The sequence below is a fragment of the Podarcis liolepis genome (assembly GCF_965112155.1).
Source record: "Podarcis liolepis genome assembly, chromosome: 14".
NCBI classification, from domain to species: Eukaryota; Metazoa; Chordata; class Lepidosauria; order Squamata; family Lacertidae; genus Podarcis; species Podarcis liolepis.
The window spans coordinates 10,851,704-10,872,903 of NC_139569.1; the positions used below are offsets into that span (position 1 = coordinate 10,851,704).

General features: G+C 47.5%; 1 protein-coding gene across 3 annotated transcripts; it reads right to left on the reverse strand.

Annotated features, from left to right (window-relative positions):
• Positions 1 to 414: 414 nt before the first annotated feature.
• Positions 415 to 20,782, reverse strand: DHRS7B (dehydrogenase/reductase 7B). Of its 3 annotated transcripts, XM_083474515.1 has the most exons (8): positions 16,840 to 16,864; positions 14,710 to 14,806; positions 12,480 to 12,652; positions 8,248 to 8,363; positions 5,855 to 6,065; positions 4,410 to 4,502; positions 2,989 to 3,141; positions 415 to 2,669 (listed from the first exon to the last, which is right to left on the reverse strand). In XM_083474515.1, exons 2-8 carry the CDS (start codon positions 14,757 to 14,759, stop codon positions 2,464 to 2,466), a joined length of 1,002 nt encoding a protein of 333 aa, XP_083330641.1. In that variant the 5' UTR covers positions 14,760 to 14,806; positions 16,840 to 16,864; the 3' UTR covers positions 415 to 2,463. The 3 variants fall into 3 exon arrangements, with proteins under 3 accessions (XP_083330641.1, XP_083330642.1, XP_083330643.1); XM_083474516.1 differs by lacking the exons at positions 14,710 to 14,806; positions 16,840 to 16,864 and adding an exon at positions 20,642 to 20,782; XM_083474517.1 differs by lacking the exons at positions 14,710 to 14,806; positions 16,840 to 16,864 and adding an exon at positions 20,273 to 20,500.
• Positions 20,783 to 21,200: the final 418 nt, after the last annotated feature.

Sequence of the window (21,200 nt, forward strand, 5' to 3'; positions counted from 1 at the left end):
CTGTTAGCATGCAAAGAACAATTCTTCCCTTCATTTAATTGTACAGGGATTAAATAACCTTTATAATGGACTTCAGCCCTGTAAAAAGTAGCACTTCAATGGCAAATTTAAATATCCTCCATAGCAGATTATAGTGTAACTGCCCTATTGTAAGCACTTCTCCAGAATTTGTTTTTTATTCTGAATACTAATGCCCAAATGAAGCACGTGGTGTTTGAATGTCTCAGTACACTGTTAAAGAACAGGTCTGTTAAGTATCTCTTTCCCCCCTTTCTGTGTTTTATAACACTAAAACTTGCTTCTGTAAGCAAATGATCTTCCGTAAACTGCCAGCCCCTATGACACTCTCACAAAAACTCAATTGGCGCATGCAATACCCCCCCCCCCAAGTGAAATTGTAGGCAGACCACTTGCTCTTCTATAACAGGACTTTATTTCAATCATTATCGCATGCACCCTCTTTAAACTTTGTTATCTGGCAGAAAAAAATCCATGTTATGTTCTTCCCTCCCTAGCATCTAGTTCAACCTATCTTGGATCCTGCCCCTGCTACCCAGTGATGGGGAACTCAGGGATGAAGCCATTGCTAGCCACACTTAAGAGTGAACCCATTGAAATGAATAGGCGTCCTCTGAATAAACTTGGTGACATAAGAGTGTAATGATAGTTGGGCATGAGGTACATTCTACTTGCCAATATGGATGGGGAACTTGAGGCAGAGCTGCCCTTCTTGCAGTATTTAGTCAAGTCCCCTGCTCCTTTTAACTTTTCAGTGAACTGTGGATTGTGTATAAGTCTTCATTTCCTAGTTGGAAACAAGAAGTCTTCCCTCTGATCACATTTTAACTGATAAATCCTAAAAGAATCCCTGGGTATTTTCACAAGGCTCTGGGAAAGAGTAAGACTATTTGTGACTTCCAGTACAAGCTTTGAACTTGCGAATGGAACCATGTGAGCATGCTCAGATCACATACAGGTATATTCTCTTGCTTAGCGTGATAGCTGCAACATGACCTTTGTGCAATGTTTAGTGACCTTGGAATGGCATCCCACAAGGGCAAAGCCAGAACTCAGTGCTATGTTTAGCCCTTGGAATCCAGTACAGCAAGCAGAGAGCTTGCTGCTGCTTCTGTTCAGTAGGTCAGTTTGGCCAAGGGTTGAAATCCTGCAGCCTTGTGGCCACAGTATCTGTTGAGTGTGCCAAGCAGATTCCTGTAGCTGTATTTGCTTGCTGGAGACCAGGATTATAACAGGCATTCTGCAAGTAACTAATGCAGTAATTCCCTCAAATTATAAACCAGAAGGGTGAAAAAAGCACAAATATTATGTAAAATGTTTTAGCTTCTGTACAAGCAATCACTAATGTTCATTTATTTAATCTCAAAGTTAAGAATTCTGAGAACCATCTTCTTAGTTCTACGGAGTTGTGTGATTGCTGCAAGGAATCTTTGTGTTACCTACCTTATCAGAAGCATGGAACCTGTGTCTGTCTACGAACAATTCTGCTTTCAGGAATCAGGCTTTTGAATTTGCCATTAGAGAATCAGTAAGACTGAATGGGGATGGAGGCTGGTACTACTATCAGGCAAGGATGTTCTTTGCGCACTAGATACTACATTCAGATGAGCTGCAGGGCAAACAGTATATGTAGTTCCTCTTTCATGTCTATTTTAATAGCAGTTAGCAACTCGGATCTGCCTAAAGAAGGTAAGCTGCAGCATCCCACCCCCCATATAATGGGAGGGGGGGACAACAGCTTTCTGATACTTGGATGTGCTAGTGGAGTTACCTGTAGTTCCTACCCAGGACCTACTCTGAGCTTAACAGGTGAGAATACCAAGCTAAGCTACTAGGAATAAGGGTGGTGGAGGTGGTAGCTTTTGAGCCCTGGCCAAAATGCAGTAAGTGCAGTTGGGCAATGCATGTGCAGCACAAGCTTATTTAATTTCAGCTGCCTGCATCCCTTCTCCCCACCCTGGCAAAAAGAAGCAGGCTGCAATCACTTAAGGTTTTTTAAGAGAATGATATTGGAGGCAATGGTTTTCTTTCGTTCTCCCCCAATAAGTATTTTACATTCAGCTGATGAGAGCCCAGGCCAGAGGAAAGTAAACATAGTAAGCTGCCAGTAGCCTGTTGTCTTGTGGACAAGCCCAAATAAGACGAATGGGAGCTGTGGAGGTGTGCAGTTCCTGCTCATTTCAACACGCAGGAGAATTCCCATGGCCTAACTCTTTGCAGATGAAGCCCTTTGTCCCAGGGAGCCAACAAAGCTGTAAGTGGTGAAAGCAGCTTTTCGGATGCCATCAGTGATGTGCAAGCAGCACAAGCCTGGCTCCGACTCTTCACCGCAAGCGAGAGATGCAACTTAAACAATCCTGAAGTTCATGCTTCCCACAGACCCTGGACACATCAGCTGGTAGCTTCTGGTTTTAAACCAGTGGTTTAAAATGAACTCCCAATTGGTTAAGAATCCTTGGCTTTCCTTTCTTTCCGGGCTCTAGATGCCATAAAGTGGAAGAAGAGGCTGGGACAGAGCGTTCGCACGTACACGGCCAGAGAAGGCATGAAGCCAGCAACCAGCACTTCCTTCTTCTTCTCCCCAACAGCACTCAGAACCACCTGAGCCACCTCTGCAGCTGCCTTGCCTTCAGAAGTTGACTTGTCCATTACTGAAAAGAACAACAAATTACTACCTCCCTCTAGAGATTATTTTCTGTTGGTGGATCCAGGAGGCTCAAGATTACAAATTAAGCCCATAGATCAAGAGATGTGCAGAGGTGAGACTCTGCAAACAAGTCTGTGACCATTGAACATGGGCCACTAAAGCCATTGAAGATTATCCAACTTTGTTAAATGTGCTAGTTTTTATATTCGGCCTTTTCAGTCAATGCCAAACTTTGAGAAACCGGGTTTTCCCCTTTCCCTCCACTGGCACTCCCTGTACGCCAACAGATACATATAATTTACACAAGCAAAGCTAGTCCTCACCTCCATACTGGGATCCATCTGCCATTACGGCATTAAGTGAGAGATTTGTCTGAATGTAGCCGGGGCTCACAACTGTGACGTCGATGTCGTACTGCTCCACTTCTGCTCGTAGGCAGTCAAAGAAGGCTTGGGTGGCATGCTTAGAGGCAGCATCTAAAACCCCCGAAGGTGACACAATTTCAGTTGACTTCCGATCTACAGCTTCCCAATCAAAATGCATAGCTGCCTTTTGCATGAGGCATGTAACAGTGTAAATAGCTATTAGCTACCAGAACTGAATGCAGCCTATTCCAAGGCAGTAGGCTTTTGCTGGGGCAAGCAACAAGGGTGCTTATGTCTGATTCTGCTCTGCTTACAAGCTTTCCAATGACATCTTGCCAGTGCTGGAGCACACAGGCCCTTGGTCCAGCCCAAGATGGGTAGACTTTAATAGTATGCCAGCTGCTAAACAGCTTCTTGTTAAAAGGAAATTTGGGAGGATCTTAAAGGGATTTTAAGCATTCAAAACCAAGTTGTAAACTGGCATGGGTCTCTGCAAGCATCTTCATAATCACGTGAAATACTTAATTTCTGTTTTAGAGAGGGGAAACGGGGTGATTTGCCCAGCTCAGCTCCAATGTGCTCTTTGCTGAATCACACAGGTTTATGCCAAACAAATGAAGCAGGAGCTTTTGAGCATGGTGTCTTTTTACAGGCTACGAACAATGGCACTACCCTGTTCCTTTTCCAATTTCTTATTTTAGTACTGGAGGGTTAGATTTCAATATATGCGGAGAAGTTCCAAGTCTGTTAGGTTAGCATGAATGCTATAATCAGATTCAGCACAACTACTTAGGCAGATTTTGATGGCAAAGTTTGCATTCTTAACGTAAATGTGATGTAGCGGGAGGATTACCTGGGTAAGGGCAGTAATTATCCAGAATGAAGTTGGGCATTTTGGACTACACAACGCAAGATGTATGCTACCTTCCAGTGAGCAGAAGATACCAAAGCACCCCTCTAAAATGGGACCCTGCATTGTTGGCACCCATAGAAATTGAGTTCTTTGTGCAGTAGGACTGGCCCTGTGGAAGTCACACCCAGCTCTCTGAAGACAAGCAAAGATGAAGATTGGGAGAGCAGAAACTATTCTTCCCAATGTTTGAGGTTCACCTAAGCCAGTGTTTCTGAAACTTGGGTCACCTGCTTTTGCTGGACTACGACTCCCATCATCCCTGACCACTGGTCCTGCTTGCTAGGGATGATGGGAGTTGTAGTCCAACAAAAGCAGGAGACCCACGTTTGAAAAGCACTGGCCTGAGGCTCCCCTCCCTTGAGCTCTATATGTGCTGCATCTACCATAACATGCTGGCTGCCCTTTTCTGGTGAGCTGGTGGTTCCAGAGCAGCCAACCCCTCCCAAACCTTGTGAAGAATACTTACAAGCCGAGCGGTAAGGAATGCCAATTTTGCCTTGAACGCTGCTGATGGCGATGATGTGGCCTTTTCTCCTCTTGATCATGGAAGGCAGAATCGCTAGAGGGAGGAGGGACAGAGAGAGAATGAGAATGCAACTCCACAATCTTGCCATGAGAAATAATGTGCTTCGATCCTGGGAGACCAGGGTTTCTTCCTTATGCTGCTACCTAGAATCGTGTGTGTGTGTGTGTGTAACTGTCTTACGCAAATGTATTTCAACTGCCTAATTTATCCTCGTCACAATTTCTTGGGGATTCCTAGCAGACCTTGAAGTTGCAATATTTGTAGAAATGCTTCCTGAAGGGAGAGGCAAAATAATCACACTGGGGTCCGAAAGATGACCTTGCAGTTACTTCTTATCCAAGGCAGGAATTGTTCCTACCCTGATGCTGAAAAACTCTATTTGGAACAAAGTTCCACTGATTTCAGTGAAAGAAACGAGTCCTTTTTTCTTAAGAAATCTCCTTGAACATAAAATAGGATGCACACTGGAGAAGGGTCAGCTGGCACAGGTGGGTCCCATTTTTACTTGCCCAGAAGCTCAGTAAGGAAGGTGCAAACAAAATTATTGTATCCCTGTATTATATAGACAAGCCTTTCTCAACGTTTGGTCCCCAGATGCTCTCAAAACTACAACTCACATCATTCCTGTCCACTGGCCATGGTGGCTAAGTGATGAGAGTTGTAGTCCAAAAACATCTAGGGACCCAGGGCTGAGAAAGGCAGACACAGACTATAAGCAAGGAATGTAAGACTCAGTGGAGCTAGTGGGCCAACATTTCCACCAAGCAACTGCTGAGGGGCTGCATCTACATTTTCCCCACCAGTGTAGTGTGTAACAGCCAGTTCCCCAGACCTCTTTCAGTTTCCTGCTGCCCTCCAGGATTTTCTCCATGTAGAGAGAAATGCTACAAGGGCAGGGAGAGTTGCTTTGAAAGAGGGATCAGCAGCCAAAAGTCGACTGCCTGATGCCTGCCCACTTCACTTTTCTACAAGCTCTCCTCCAGCTCAGGAAGATATTAAAATGGCAAGCAAGGACCATTTTAGCTTGAAAGTAAGGCTATGGTTTGTGTCACCATGGTCGTTTTCAAGACTGTTACATGAAGCACGTCCCATAGGCCTTATGAAGAACTCCAGGGTGGAGAGAGAGCCAGACAAATGTAACTCCTTGTGCCCTTAGCAGCCTAGCTGTAAGCCTTCTGAATGGCACTTAAGTGGTCTACATGGAATCATAGGATTGTAGAGTTGGAAGGGATCCGGAGGGTCATCTAGTCCAACCCCCTACAATGCAGGAAGCAAATGTATAATACTGCAGAGGTGTAACTGCTAAAGAAGTGGGGCACAGAAACCACCGCAGGAAACGTTAGGATGTGTGCAGAAAGACACAGGAGGAGGCTGTTACAGTGTACCTTTTGTCAAAGCAATTGGGCCAAAGTAATTGGTTTCCATCACTTTCCTGTCCACTTCCATTAGGGTGTCCACAATTGTGCCGCGATAGCTGATTCCAGCATTGTTAATCAAGATGTCCACATGGCCTACACACTTCAAAATCTCCGCGGCAGCGCCAACGACTGCTTTGATGTCAGCGAGGTCAAAGACCACAGTGTGGTGTTTATGGGGCTGTTGAAAAAGAAAAGAAAAAAGCAGATAATAGTATCTGAACCTACTCAGCTGCAAGGTTCACCAGGTAGCCTTGGTGAAACCACTCTCTTAGCCTATCCTCTCTCACAGTGTGATACTGGGAAGATAAAATGGCATTATATACATGCCACAGGGATCTAGGGAAATGTTTATAAATCAATGCATGCTCTGGACATTTGGGGGCAACGCTCTCCCCAAAAAAATATTGGGGAGGGGGCAAAGGGCTTGGCACCCCTGCTACCAGAACGTTTGGAAGGAGCAACTGGCTTATATGGCTTAAAACAGGGCTGCTTCCAGGTTTCTGTTTGGGGTGGGGAGGGGATGGACCTTGGGCAAGGTGCTTTCAGGCCTAGTTAGCTTATCTCATTAACACACAATACAGAGATATCAAGGACCAGGCTTGCAGAAGACATCTGAAGGCAGCCCTGTTCAGGGAAGTTTTTAATGTGTGACATTTTAATGTATTTTTAATCTTTGTTGGAAGCTGCCCAGAGTGGCTGGGGAAACCCAGCCAGATAGGCGGGGTACAAATAAATTGTTGTTGTTGTTGTTGTTGCAGAGATTGCTGCTCCTCTTGCTGCTTGCTTGCTTGTTCAAAGAACAGATCAGGCAGCAGCAGCAGCAAGGATGGGAGGGATTGGCAGTGGGACACAAGCTTCAGTGAGCATTCAATGATGCTGAGCCCTGACGCCGACCCTGGCTTTAAAAGGGGGTTAATTTGACCCAGCAGCACACAGAAACAAAACACATTGCAACCAACCATGCCCTGCACCCTCTGGACTCTTGCACTGCCAGCAAAACAAAATCCCTGTGTACGTGATGCGGACACAAAAGCTCTGCAAATGTACCATGTAAAACAGGGGTGTCAAACTCAAATTCATCGGGGGCCGCACCAGCAGTTTGGTCACCCTCAAAGGGCCGGTTGTATCTGTGGACTATGTGTCCACTCTTTATTATCACTTTCCCATCTCTCCTGAAATTGCCTTTGCCTTCCCTCTGCATCAGCTCCGCCTCCGTCACTTCCACTGCCCCCCCCCCCAAGGCCTGGTCGCTCTTCTTGCGCTTGTACTTGTCCTTGTACATCTTGTTGCGGTGCCTCTTGCACATCCAGGGCTTGCGCTGCTTGGCCACTTGCGTGGTGGTCTCGCTGCAGCCTTTGTAGGTGCAGCACTTGCAGCCGCCGCCTCCTCCCCCTCCCCCCGACTGGGCGCCGCCCTCCTCCTTGTAGTCCAGATCCTCCAGGTCTCCGCCGGGGCTGCCGGCACTGTTGCCTCCGCCCCCGTCGCCGTCCGCGTTGCCCACCACCACCGGGCCCAGCTCGTAGAAGACCATGAGGCCCGAGGGCGCCTCCGAGGCCCCCCGCGACGGTGGCTGCGGCTGCTGCACCACCTGGGGCTGCAGCAAGGCGCCCACCGCCTCCCCGCCCCCGCCGCAGGGCTGCATCACCAGCAGCGTGAGCGGCTGCGGCGGGGAGGGGGAAGGCGACGATGAGGAGAAAGCGGTCGAGCTGCCACTCGTGTTCCCGGAAGGCTCTGTCCTCCGGCAGGCCTCGCAGCCAGGGGCTCTCACAGGGCCCCTCGGCTTCCACAGCAATGGCAAACGGGCGCCACGGGCCGGGCGCTGACAGGTTGCCAGCTATTATGCACGTGCGGGGAAGGCGGCATGCACGCGACCTCCGCCTCCTTTCCCCGGAAGCTCACTTAAGCGCGCAAGCGCAGAGGCGGCGACGGCGGGGCTTTCCCCCCAATCCTTCCCCGCATGCGCATGCGCGTTGCACGCCCGACGTCGCGCATGTTCAAAAAAGGCCGCTAGGGTAAGCAATCTCCTTTATGATATTGCCGTTAGCGGGAGGATTTGTCGCGCGCATGCGCCGTCGCGTTAGCAGCCTGCTCGATGGGCGGGTGGGAAGCGACTGGACTTCTAATAGCGGGCTGGGGCTACACGGGCCACATGATGAGGTCTGGCGGGCCGGATTCGGCCCGCGGGCCTTGTGTTTGACACCCGTGATGTAAAAGAATGACATTTTACTGTCTTCCCCTTTCCACCTCTCTCCCTCTCCACCTCTCCTCTTCCCACAACCCCATAAACCTGTGACCTGCATGAACAGCATCACTGACCTACAGTCTCTCCTCCTCCTCCTCCCCCCTCCCCCCTTGCTTACGTTCTTTGGGTGGCCAGCAGCAGTGGAGAGCTCCTGCAGAAGGTCTTGAAGTCTCTCTCTGCTCCTACCACACAGCACCAGTTCTGACCCAGCGGCATGGAAAGCTTTGGCACATTCTGGGCAGAGAGAGAGAGAGAGAGAGAGAGAGAGAGAGAGAGAGAGAGAGAGAGACAGGGGAAAAAATGCCTTTACACAACTCTTGTATGACCACACTTGGAATGCTCTTTTAGGTGAATGCACTTCAGAAAGGATACTGGTAGATCTAGAATCAGTGGAGAAAATGGCCAAATGATCAGGATTAAGTTAGAGACTACTTTGGTTAGGAAAAGAAGAACTCAAGTGGGTGGCGGGGGATGGACAACATGATTGCGATTTACAAAATTATGCATGCTGTATTGTGGGGAAATGGATTACAGCCGCCCTTCCCAATCATTGTAAAACCCAGGCTCAGCCAATGAAGCTGACTTTGGATCAGTTATGGGTTGGGCGACCTGTAGCACAATAACATCTGAATAGCCACAGGTCCCATAATTCTTTTCTTCATAGACACGTGTTTTGGTATGTATCTGACACTTTGTTTGGCCTCAGCCCAATTTTATATTTAATTTCTTCATTCAAAGGTTCTGCTGGTAAATGAAAGGGGGAGGTGGTGAATAAAGCAGAACACTGAGGGAAGCATACATGGATCTATGATCACATTTTCGATTCAGCATTTCAGTGAGATAGAATTGCCGTGAAAGAGAGACTGGTTTGTCAGAGGGCACCCAGTAAAATTTATGGCCAAGCAGGGATTTGAACACTGATCCCCTCGGCAGAAGACCTTTATCCAGAGTACTGCACTGCATCGCTGCTACTGCAGAACATAATTCCCCTTTATGTGCATGTGATGGTGAGGGAGCCTTCTTCGTACAACTCCCATCTTCCCTGACCACTGGCTGCCTAGAGCTGATTGAGAATTGCAGTCCCAAAACATTGAGGGGAGGGACCAAGCTGGGGAAGGCTCTTTGAACCTGTGGGACTATTGAACGGCCTCAAAAACAGTCAGTGCTCCAACACTCTTGAAACTACTTGGGCATGAGCATCACAAGACTGGTCTGGTGTCCATGGCAGGCCCAGAAGGCTGCACCACAAGAACAGGCCTTTGTGGTGGCTCCCTGCTTGTGGGATGTTCTCCCCAGGGAGACTCACCTGGCACCCTCACCACATCTCTTTAAGCACCAGGCGGAAACACTCCTCTTCTCCCAGGCCTTTTGCTAATTAAACCATCTATGGCCTTTTAATCCTGCCAACCTAGCAGTTCGAAAGCATGTCAAAGTGCAAGTAGATAAATAGGTACCACGGTAAATAGGTAAACGGCGTTTCCGTGCACTGCTCTAGTTCACTAGAAGCGGCTTAATCATGCTGGCCACATGACCCAGAAGCTGTACGCCGGCTCCCTCAGCCACTAAAGCGAGATGAGCGCCACAACCCCAGAGTTGGCCACGACTGGAACTAATGGTCAGGGGTCCCTTTACCTCGTAAGGTCTTTTAAACGCTGTGTGTGTTGAGGAGGTTATTGTTTTTGTTTGTTAACAGGGTTTGGTTTTTTATGTTTTCATATTGCAAACTGCTTTGTGTTCTTCGGATGAAAGGCAGTATAGAGATTTAATAAACAACAAGAATGATGATATCCACCATTTCCTAAAAAAGGCGAGAAATATTGTAATGAATAAATCAGCTAGGAGAACTATTTTGGATAAGGACCACAGGTTCACGATTGAGAACATGTTTTACATGCAGAAGGTCCCAGGGTCAATCGCCAGTGAGCTGGGTTGGGAAAGAACCCCTTCCCTGCCCTGAGACTTTATAAAACCACTCCCAACAGAGAACAGACAACACTGAAGCCAATGGTGTAAGGCAGTTTCCAAGGTTCAGTCCAACTGTGAGCCCTTTTCAGTTCTCCTTGGGATCCTGTACGAATCTGTCAAACATATTTTGGGGGGCGGGGGAGACGCAGCTCAGTGGCACGGAACTCATTTTCAACAAAGCACGGCTCAATCCCTTTTGTTTCTAATTAAAAGTATCTCATGCAACAGTAACCCTTCGCGATGGCTGCTCCCAGACTTTGGAACTACCCTCATAGAGAAATCAGACTGGCTCCCTCCTTGTTGTCCTTCTGCCAGCAGGTGAATACTTTTTTGTTCCAACGGGCTTTTGGGAACTGGTTTTAAGGAAAGGGCTGGTACTGTGATATTTTTATGGCAATAATCTGTGTGTTTCAATAAATACCCCCATGTTCTTAGCTGTTTCATTTTTAACTGCCTCGAGTCCCTGTCGAGGAAAAGGGCAGGGGGAAAACCAAATAAACAAAATCTAGAGACATAGCCGTGGGGCAGATGAACCAGTACACTATGATGCATTAAGGTAGCTCTTCCTTCCCAAGAAGTCACAGCACCTTGAGGAGAAACCCACGCTCTAGGCTTGTGGTTGGGCCAACGACCAAGCACACAGCTACGATAAGGCAGTGAGGACATTCCGTTCCCAAAGGGCTTTCAGCGCTGTTCTGCAGAGAACAGGAAAGCACCTCCACCGGGGGCCACGCGTCAGTTGCCGGTGAATTAAGTTACAGAAGGCTGCATAACTGTTTCCCTTTCCCCACCCATTTTAAGGACGTTCTCGGCTCATGGGAGAATTGACTGGAATGGGGTGCCTGAGTTTGAATCACTGGCTGAGACCTGCCTCCAAGCTGGAAAAAAACAGGTTAGGGCAGGTGTTACCCAACTATAGGGGCAGGTTCCCCATTTTTGCGTGGGAGTGACTGAAAATGCCATGGATTGAGAAAGTCCTCCCCACCAGGGAAGGTTTGGCATTGCTAGGCACTTTTCATAGGCCCCATGACTCATAGAACCAATAGCAGGCGTGGGGAACCTTTGGATGTTGCTAAACTACCACTCCTATAATCCCTGGCAATTGGCCATGCTCGCTGAGATTGATGGAAGTTGAAGTATGTACAGAGTGACTTGGGGCAAATCAAGCTGGCAGGTGGCTGGGATTTCACCAGCACTGCACTTTGTAGGGCACCTAGTCTTCCACTCACCAAATTAAAGCAGGGTTTCCAGATGTTTTAGGACTACAACGCTCATCATCCCTGACCACTGGTCCTGCTAGCTAGGGATGATGGGAGCTGGAGCCCAACAACAGCAGGAGACCCAAGTTTAGGAAACCTTGCATTAAAGTTTTACCCAAAAAATGGGGGGGGGCAGGACAGGGGATCTGAGGCCCAGCAAAGAAGACCTGGAGTTTGGAGGTCCTGATTCACCTCATGCCCTTGCCAATGCATGCTCCTGCGCTTCCAGTAAATTACCAAGGCGATGGAGATGGGGAACAAAGTAGCAGGCAATAAGTCGGAACAGACTGCTGGCTGGTCCTTAATGGAGCCACCTTCCATCCCAGAAACATTAAGGACCAGCCAGAAGGGCTAAATGATGAGGTGATTCTGTATCTTGTGGAAGTCTCTATTGTTTTACTTAAGCCATGTGTTCTTTGGGAAGCAGCTATTGTTCTGGTGTTCTGCTTGCTGTGTGTGCGTATATGTAATATAAATGATACTGGGGAGTTTGGTGCTGCCTTTGGGATTGCCACGTTGCCACTAAGAAGCAAAGGTTGCCATGTTGACCCATACGAAAAATTCCCTAACACAGAAAAGGGCCACATCTGTATAAGGCCAATCAAAATGGCACAAGAGATTGATGGAGCTTCTGAGTTTTCCAAGCCTTGGGCAGGTTAAGCAAAGTGGGGGAGGATAGAGACAAAAACAGGCTGGTGTTACAGCCCTAAAATATGAATTGGTACATATTTAAATTGAGTACGAGTAAACTAGCAAATTGAACAGTTTAGATGCAATGCAGGTTTTGGGTTTCATCTAGGGATGAGGACACGCACAATGGCCAAGTCCCCATTTTTTGAACATTTGTAAAATCCAGAAGTTCTGTTGTGACTTGCCTCCCACCTGCTCAACCTGTATATTTGCTAAGAGATGCTACTGAAGAATAAAATTAAAAAACCAAGACTCCTCAGGTTCCCTCCTCCTTCACAAGGAATCTGATCCTGTAAGGCTAAGCTTGACCTTCGTGGTGTGAGATGAGAGTTTAGTAACACCCTATTTCCCGAGGAAACATTTTGAGTAATGTACAAGCTGTCCTGTACAGGCTGTTCTCCTCTCCACCTCCATGCCAAATGTCTCAGAAACCTACCTTTCCCTAGTCCAGAAGTTGCTCCTGTGATCACCACCACTGCATCCTTCAGGTAGGCTCTCACACGCATTCTCTGAAGCAGCCGGAAGAGCCCAAAAACCCCCAGGCTGCCAAAAAGCAGTGGAAGAATCATCACAGAGGTGAGATCCATCACTTTTCTTCTAGGGTTCGTCCTGGAGTTACAGGAAGGAAGCAGAAAACAAGAGCACATTACACAAACTGATCACGAATCACCTTCCACTCTCCTGTTTCCACACAGAACAGATTCAATCCAACATAGCAGCTCCCCAGCCTCCAGGGCCTGTTTCACAACATGTAAAAATCAGTATACAAGGGAGCAGTTGGGCTGGGCTCAGCTGTGCCAATTGCCTTCTGGCCTCTTTTGTATTGCGACATTGCCTTCCACCTCTCTCTCAAATCACAGGCATGGAAATGAACAGAGTATGCTTTGTATCAGGGAGTCAAGGCAATTCCCCCACTTATGCTTGATAGATTTGCGCACAACCGTGCATATGCGCGGCGCCAGGAAATTATTAAATAATTCAATTCAAACCTGCAATCGTGGGAGAGAGCTGGACTTCTTGTAGAGACCCTCCCCAGAGCCCGAAGAGGACAGCAGTGAGGGCGGAGGGAGCCCCCAAGAGGCTGGAGGCTTTGTACATGCTGCTCAGACTCCCCTCCTAACAGCTGATGTGTGGGGTTGCACAGCAAGAACAGCCGCTTTCCTGCACGACCTCTAGCCTCCTGCCAACCCCAGAGCTTCCATTCTAGTTGTGGATATCTTTGAATAGAGTATTTTTTGGTATGGGTTGAAGAGAGAGTGGCAGAGAAGGCGTATAATGGGTGCGCCCCACTTTACATGATTTCCTTTATGCGCGTGGGGGCCTGGAACATAACCCCCACATAAGTGGGGGGACGCCTGTATACAAGCTTTGTACCAGGGAGTCAATATTCAAATGCAAACATGCCGACTAAGTCAGGCTTGTAAATATAACCACCTGCCTGGTTGCTTGTGGCAAGTAAGAATTACCTCTGGGCAACCAGGCAGAAAGACAGACAGCTGGTTTCTGTGTGTGTGTGTGTGTGTGTGTGTGTGATGTTCTGATGAATATGATAGACTTCTCTCTATCATATTCATCAGAACATCATGATCTGGAAGAACAGACACCAGACACAGAACAACCGCACTTTAAAAAACAGGACAGCAACCCACAGACCACAGGCATTGCCAAACAGAAGTAAACAGACTTTCAGGGGGGCGAGGCTAACCAGATGCTACATACAATATACATAGTGGAGTTCCAATGCTAGGGGCAATGGTGTTTCTTAAAGAAGTTTCAGAGAAAGGTGGACAGAGAAGCAAAATCACCTCTGTACCTCTTATTTTTATGACCATTTCATATCATTTACATGTGCGATTCATGACATTTAGACAGGACCCGCAAGAAAACATTATAATACCCCCTCACCATCTAGCAGAAGTGTTTCTCTCTGCCAGCTTTGCCCCACTCCATGCTAGTGAAAGCTGTAAGGAGCTGAAGCAAGGCAGTCACGCTGAGCCGGCGAAGTGGTGTTGGAGTAACACCTAGGAGATCAGGATTCAAACCCCCACTTGGGGAGGAAGCTCACTGGGTGACCTTGGACCAGCGACCCAACTGACCTCACAGGGTTGATGTGAGGATAGAATGGGAAGCAGCAGAACTATGTGTGCCTTGGGCTCCTTGCAGAACAGGCGGACTACAAATGTAAAGATGAATGAATGAATTCCACTGCCCACCCCATTTCTTTTTCAACATTTTGTGGCTACTCAGAAAGCTCAATCTCACTGAGCTGTTTTTTAAATAAAAAACACATACATTTATTTGTGTTTCTGCAAATGTTTGGGTTCTCCTAGCATGCTGATGCCTTCTTCCTGTTTTGGCTCCGGTCCTGTGGGTACTCGCTACCAGAGTTTGCAATTAAAGGGGTTATATTACCAATACATACTAGTTGGAAAAAAATATAATCAGATGATTCTCAGTCTTACCATAGATCAATCTATGGTAGATTGATCTACCATAGATCTACACATGCAGGGGAATGCCAAAAAAATATGAAACAAACTCCATTGAAAGCAGAAGAGCAGCAACATACACAAAACAGGCAAGGAGGGAAATAGCAAACCACCTTCTAGACAGCCGTGCCCAGGAGATAAAAGCCTCCGGATCCATAGCCAGATAAATTTCCTTACCACACTCTGGGTCTCTCGTTTCTGGAGAAAGGTTTGCCCCAAATAAACATGGTGCCAGATTAAGGAGTTCCATTTCGCCGCTTTAGAAACTAATTTTCTACAGGGAAAGTATTCAATCAACATTATTGTAAAAAAAAAAAGAAGAAAAAAAGGGAAGCATTCTGTTTAAAGTTGTTTACAAGGACACCCTGGGAACTAGCTTAAAAACCCACAAAGCAGTCTGGGATTGCCACTCATAAAACAAAGCTACTTCCATTTCACACTGTGTTGCACATCAGATCTCCCGGATGCCTCACCAAGTGAACAGTGTTGTGTTTTCTAAATTTTAGGATGATGTGAGGAAATGAATAAGCTGGTTAAGGACAGCAGAAACCAACAAGGAAGATAGGAGTTGGTTTATTAGTACAAGATGTCAAGCAAAGTTCCCCAGCAAAGTTCAACTATTTCAAAAGGCCACCTATTTTGAGCACATGCTGAACTCTTCCTGATGAAATCACTGGGTCTCAGTAGCACTTAATGCTGATGGAATGGTGCTCATATCTATTCTGTAGGTATGCTGTGGTCTAAACCACTGAGCCTCTTGGGCTTTCCAATCAGAAGGTTGGTGATTCGAATCCACGCAACAGGGTGAGCTCCCATTGCTCTGTCCCAGCTGCTGCTAACCTAGCAATTCAAAAGCATGCCAGTGCAAGTAGATAAATAGGTACTGCTGTGGCGGGAAGGTAAACGGCATTTCCATGTGCTCTGGCACTTGTCACAGTGTCCCGTTGCACCAGAAATGGTCAAGTCATGCCGGCCACATGACCTGGGAAGCTGTCTGTGGACAAATGCCGGCTCCCTCGGCCTGAAAGCAAGATGAGCGCCGCAACCCCATACAGTGGTACCTCAGGTTACAGACGCTTCAGGTTACAGACTCCACTAACCCAGAAATAGTACCTTGGGTTAAGATCTTTGCTTCAGGATGAGAACAGAACGGCGGCAGGCCCCATTAGTTAAAGTGGTACCTCAGGTTAAGAACAGTTTCAGGTTAAGAACGGACCTCCAGAACGAATTAAGTTCTTAACCTGAGGTACCACTGTAGTAGCTTTTGACTTGACCTTTTATCTTTACATACCTACAGAATAGGTATCAGCACCTATTCCCCCAGAGGTGGGGGAACCGGATGTTGTTGGACTCTGCTTTTTTTCCAGAAAAAAGGTCCTGGAATGCAGCGAGTCTCCTCACCAGCCAGAGGCTTGTTGAAGCTGCTTTGGTGAGGCTAGCAGAGTCTTCTGAGCCTCAGCTAAACATTTTTTAAAACTTCCCTACACAGGGCTGCCTTCAGTTATTTTAGGAAATTAGGCATTGGATGGGAGGGAGTTCCACAGGGCAGGGGCCACTACTGAGAAGACCCTCTGCCTGGTTCCCTGTAACTTCTCACAATGAGGGAACAGCTAGAAGGCCCTTGGAGCTGGACCTCAGTGTCCAGGCTGAATGATGGGGGTGAAAATGCTCATTCGGGTATACAGGGCCGAGGCTGTTTAGGACTTTAAAGCTCAGCACCAACACTTTGAGTTGTGCTCGGAAACATACTGGGAGCCAATGTAGATCCTTTAGGTCCAGTGTTATATGGTCCTAGCAGCTGCTCCCAGTCACTAGTCTAACTGCCACATTCTGGATTAGTTGTAGTTTCTGAGTCACTTTCAAAGGTAGTCCCACGTAGCACATGACAGCTATGGACTTATCCTGCTAGTATCAACCAACTATGCTTTAAAACATTCTTAAAGGGAGTCTTTGCAGGTGAAATTTAAAGTGGCTTGCTACAATTAGGTTTGCAAAGCAGAGCCCTCCCTTATAGACATTAGAAACCTAAATGTAGAAACACAATTGCCTCTCTGTTCTGCTTTGCAGAGAATGAGACACTTATAACAAATACCAAGAGAGGTTCGAAGAGGATTTGATTTGAGCTCGTGTGTGAGAAGGGAGGGGAATGTCCTTAAGTAAAATGGTGCCGTTATAAAAATAAATGTAAGCAGCACAGCCTTGGGCCTTATTCTATTTGTGTAAAACACCACAAGGCCTTGTGGGGTCACCCCCCGCAGTGTGAAAATCACAGTGTGACCCCGCACACCCGCACACACCAGATCCTACCTTTCTGCACAGAGCTGCCTTCTCTGAAGTGTGCCCTATATCTGTCTCAAACGTTTTGACGGAGGGTAGACAGATTTAAAAAAGGAAATGGCTGGCAGCCAAGCTTACACTTTTAGTCCAGCATTGGCACAAGTGATCAAGGACGGCCTCCAAGAACAAGGCTCAGAAACACTCCACTGCATTTGAGATGGAGGAGGTCATTTAAGTTTAGAGAGAAGAATTGGAAAGATGAGCTCAGAGGCGCTTATTCCTCTCCTCCCCTGTAGCCTTGCTTTGATTTGCTATACCAGGGGTCTGCAACCTGCGGCTCCGGAGCCGCATGTGGCTCTTTTACACCTTTGCCGCGGCTCCGGGGCGGATACTAGTGAGGGGAGGAGGCGCATTGTGCGCCCTGACACTCTCCACTGTGGCGGGCGCTGTACTGGCTGTGACGTCGCATGGGGGCGGTGCGTGCATTAGTCACGCACCGCCCCGACGTCACCTTCCCGCCCGCTGTCAGATCGTGGCTCCAGAGATATATGTTTTAAATGTTGCAATGGTTTTGCGGCTCCCAGTTGTTGTGTTTTCTTCGGAAACGGGTCCAAGTGGCTCTTTTTGTCTTAAAGGTTGCAGACCCCTGTGCTATACAGTGGAACCTCGGGTTGCGAACATGAGCCATGCGGGAGGCACGTTCGCAACCCGCAGTGTTCAGTGCCACGTCTGTGCACGCGCGGGTCATGATTCAGCACTTCTGCGCATGCGCAAAGCGTGATTTAGCGCTAATGTGCATGCACAAGCGCCGAAACCCGGAAGTAACCCTTTACTCAGCTCCAGCACCTCTCAGGTGGGCACAATTGCCATCCTAAGAGAACAAGGGAGAAGTTCATGGTGAGCTCCGACACCTCTTTTTCTAGAAAAATAGCACCTGCTTATTAAATAACAAAATAGTATTTTAAAATTCAGAGAATTACCAAACTAGCTCATCCTTATTTTTGATTCTTCAGTGTCATAGTTGTCTAATCCCTATCCTGTTAAAACAATACCTACCAACACAGCACATCCTACCAGAACCACAATACACATCAGGATTTAACTGTCTACCACAGAATCAATAGATTTGTGCAGAAAATCACACTAGAATCTACAGAATTTCCAACAAACATACAGAGGATCAAGCAAGAAATAATTAAAAGAAGGGCTTCTAGAGAAGTTAATCCTAATGTACTTAGTAGAACTTGCTTCCAAGTAAACATGATTAACATCAGGCTGCCAAAAAGTGCTACGATATAACTCTTCTTTCTAATGGCAGTTCCAAGTCCTCCTACTCAAAACCACATCACCGACACAGAAGACGGAGGTATCAGCCAACTTAAGTCAACCTCAAGGTTTGCAAATGTTGTGGGTTAAACCACAGAGCCTAGGACTTGCCGATCAGAAGGTCGGCGGTTCAAATCTCCGCAACGGGGTGAGCTCCTATTGCTTGGTCCCTGCTCCTGCCAACCTAGCAGTTTGAAAGCACGTCAAAGTGCAAGTAGATAAATAGGTACCGCTCCGGCGGGAAGGTAAACGGTGTTTCCATGCGCTGCTCTGGTTCGCCAGAAGCGGCTTAGTCATGCTGGCCACATGACCCGGAAGCTGTATGCTGGCTCCCTCGGCCAATAAAGCGAGATGAGCGCCGCAACCCCAGAGTTGGCCACGACTGGACCTAATGGTCAGGGGTCCCTTTATATTTACCTAAAGAACCTTTAGGGGGAACTGTCAAAGAGGCAACACCAAAAAGCAGCCCCCTAAGAACACAATGGCACAGAATGCTGAGTGGAAGGAAAAACCCTGAAAATCAGGTGGGAGGGGAAATGGAGTGGCTGGAAAAAGAAGGCAACACATATATGTAAAGGATAGGAGGAGTCCTTCCCACCTGACATTGATTAAAACATCCCCAGGGACAGAAGTGAGTGCTGACAATGGGGGGATCGGGATCAAAGATATTAATGTATTGAGGACTGGGAACAAGTTTACACACCTCAATTCCCCAAAGAGAGAAAACACCCAATAAGGGCAATGAAAATTAAGCTTGCTGAATGGGCACATATCACAGAATGTTGTGTGTGTGTGTGTGCTGTGTGGGGAAAACCAGCAGCGAATGGAATTGAACAGCTGGAACCCTGAACAGAAGCGTTCCACATGGCTGTATTTTGTCGCAGAGTCCCACTCATCAATAACTATGTTTAAAATGAGAATTGTTATAACAACTAACCTTACATTTTCCTGGGAGTACGCTCCACTGGATTGACTTCCACAAAATGTATAGGATTGCACTGCCAAGGTTACCAAAAAAAGCTTGAAAACATACAGGCAGCCCCAAGTTGTAGTTCAAACCACACGGGCAAGGTTGTAAAGCTGCAAAGAGTTCAGAAACACTTTGGCACACTTGCTTGTGGGTCTTTCTTCCCACTTCTCCTTAAATGTTATTTTTATTTATTGCATTTCTATGCATTCTGCATTCGAGGATCAGGAGGCAGTTTACGGTATAGAAACACAGAAATACAGCAACAAACAAAAAACCAGCACCACCCAGTTCAAAAGGCCATCAGTTATCTGATTAGCCAAAGGCCTGAGAGATTACTGGCATAGCTCAGTCGCTAGAGCATGAGACTGTTAATCTCAGGAGCTGAAGGTCTGAATCCCCAAGTTGAGCAAAGATTTCCTGCATTGCAGGGCGTTGGGCTAGATGACCCCCGTGGTCCCTTCCAACTCTACAGTTCTATAGGGGCACAACGTGTCCCCCCAACATCCCAAGTCCCCCACCACCACCTTTTCCATATTCTGCGCAACTCCATGGTGCCTTGTGGAAAGGGCTAACAACCCTCCAGCGCCCTAGGTGGGTGGCCACTCTCACCGCTGTTTCGACATACAACTAGGCAGTGCCGGATTTACGTATAAGCTAACCAAGCATAGGCAAACTCGGCCCTCCAGATGTTTTTGGAACTACAATTCCCATCACTCTTGTCCACTTTTCCTGTTAGCTAGGGATGATGGGAGTTGTAGTCCCAAAACATATGGAGGGCCAAGTTTGCCTATACCTGAGCTAAACAAGCTATAGCTTAGGTCCCCATTCTCTTGGGGGGGGGCCCAAATTTTTCACTATTAATATTTGTTGTTGTTGTTTAGTCATTTAGTTGTGTCCGACTCTTCGTGACTCCATGGACCAGAGCACGCCAGGCACACCTGTCTTCCACTGCCTCCCGCAGTTTGGTCAAACTCATGTTCCACTATTAATATGCTTCTTCTTAATTATATTTCAGTTCAACAATTACTTTGATAAAATACATATTTTGTTATGTGCAATTGGCTTTAGATACCTATTAGGTCCATAAATTACCATATAGCATTTACTCAACACACAAAAAATCTGTTGTTGACAAAGGACAGCTGGTCATATAAAGGGCCCCAATACCTTCAGTAGCTTAGGGGCTCATCAAACCTAAATCCGGCCCTGTGACTAGGGGAGCCTCAGTGGCCCCTTATCCCTTGCTCTGTTTATCCCACCCTTCCTCCACAAAGAGGCATGCAGGATCCTTTCCTTCCCCGCCCCCTTCCCTCCTCTCCCAACAACCCTGCGAGGTAGGCCGGTCTGAGAGGCAGTGGCGGTTTGCTGCAGGCATGTTTGGGACTTTGAACCCGGACGCCCTGGGACCTAGACATGACACCCCACCCAGCGGGACCGACCCCCCCACACCCTCCCGTATTGACCGAACGGGGCCCAGTAAGCGAACCCCGCCCCGCCCCGCGCGCGCGCGCCTCGCTTCCACCTTCAGCTTACTACCTGGCAACCACAGTCACCATAACGACGCACCCGGAAGCAGCTCCGCCACCTTTGCTCCGCCCGCCCAATCAAAACGCAGCTTCCCTTCAGGCGGAAGGCGGGGACTGGCAAGGGAAAGCGGCCAATAGGAAGCAAGCGCGCGGAGGGACAAGGTCAATAAATTATAATATACAAAAAAAGAGAACACAAACGGGAAAAGCCAGGGAAGGTCCCCCCGTGTTTAGCTTCCCTCCTGGAAACAGAGGCTCCGCGCATAGAGTTCTGCCTCGAAGACAGGGCAAAGAATCTTCTAAGAGGGAGGTTTTTTGCGGGGGGCAGCTGAGCTTGTTAGGCGCAAATTGGCATCACTCCTTAGATGGGGTAGATCCCCACTGAGTGGTTCTTCATGGCCACCCAATAGCGCTCCGTAGGATCCAGACTTAAATTAGTACAGTATAGTACATACTGTAATCCTTTTGTGTGTCTGTGTGTGCAGATGCAGTTGCTTTTAAAAAAAAAAACCACACAACCTAAATCAATAATAAAATTCAAGTAACTGGAGGCAGCCAATATGCCCCCA

Excerpts from the sequence above, each read along its gene's own strand:
- DHRS7B (XM_083474515.1), bottom strand. The coding sequence starts at position 14,759 with ATGTTTATTTGGGGCAAACCTTTCTCCAGAAACGAGAGACCCAGAGTG. Across the intron at positions 12,653-14,709 it reads AACGAGAGACCCAGAGTGTG|GACGAACCCTAGAAGAAAAG; the intron begins GTAAGGAAATTT and ends CTGTAACTCCAG. Across the intron at positions 6,066-8,247 it reads CTGCTGGCCACCCAAAGAAC|CCCCATAAACACCACACTGT; the intron begins GTAAGCAAGGGG and ends CTTTTTCAACAG.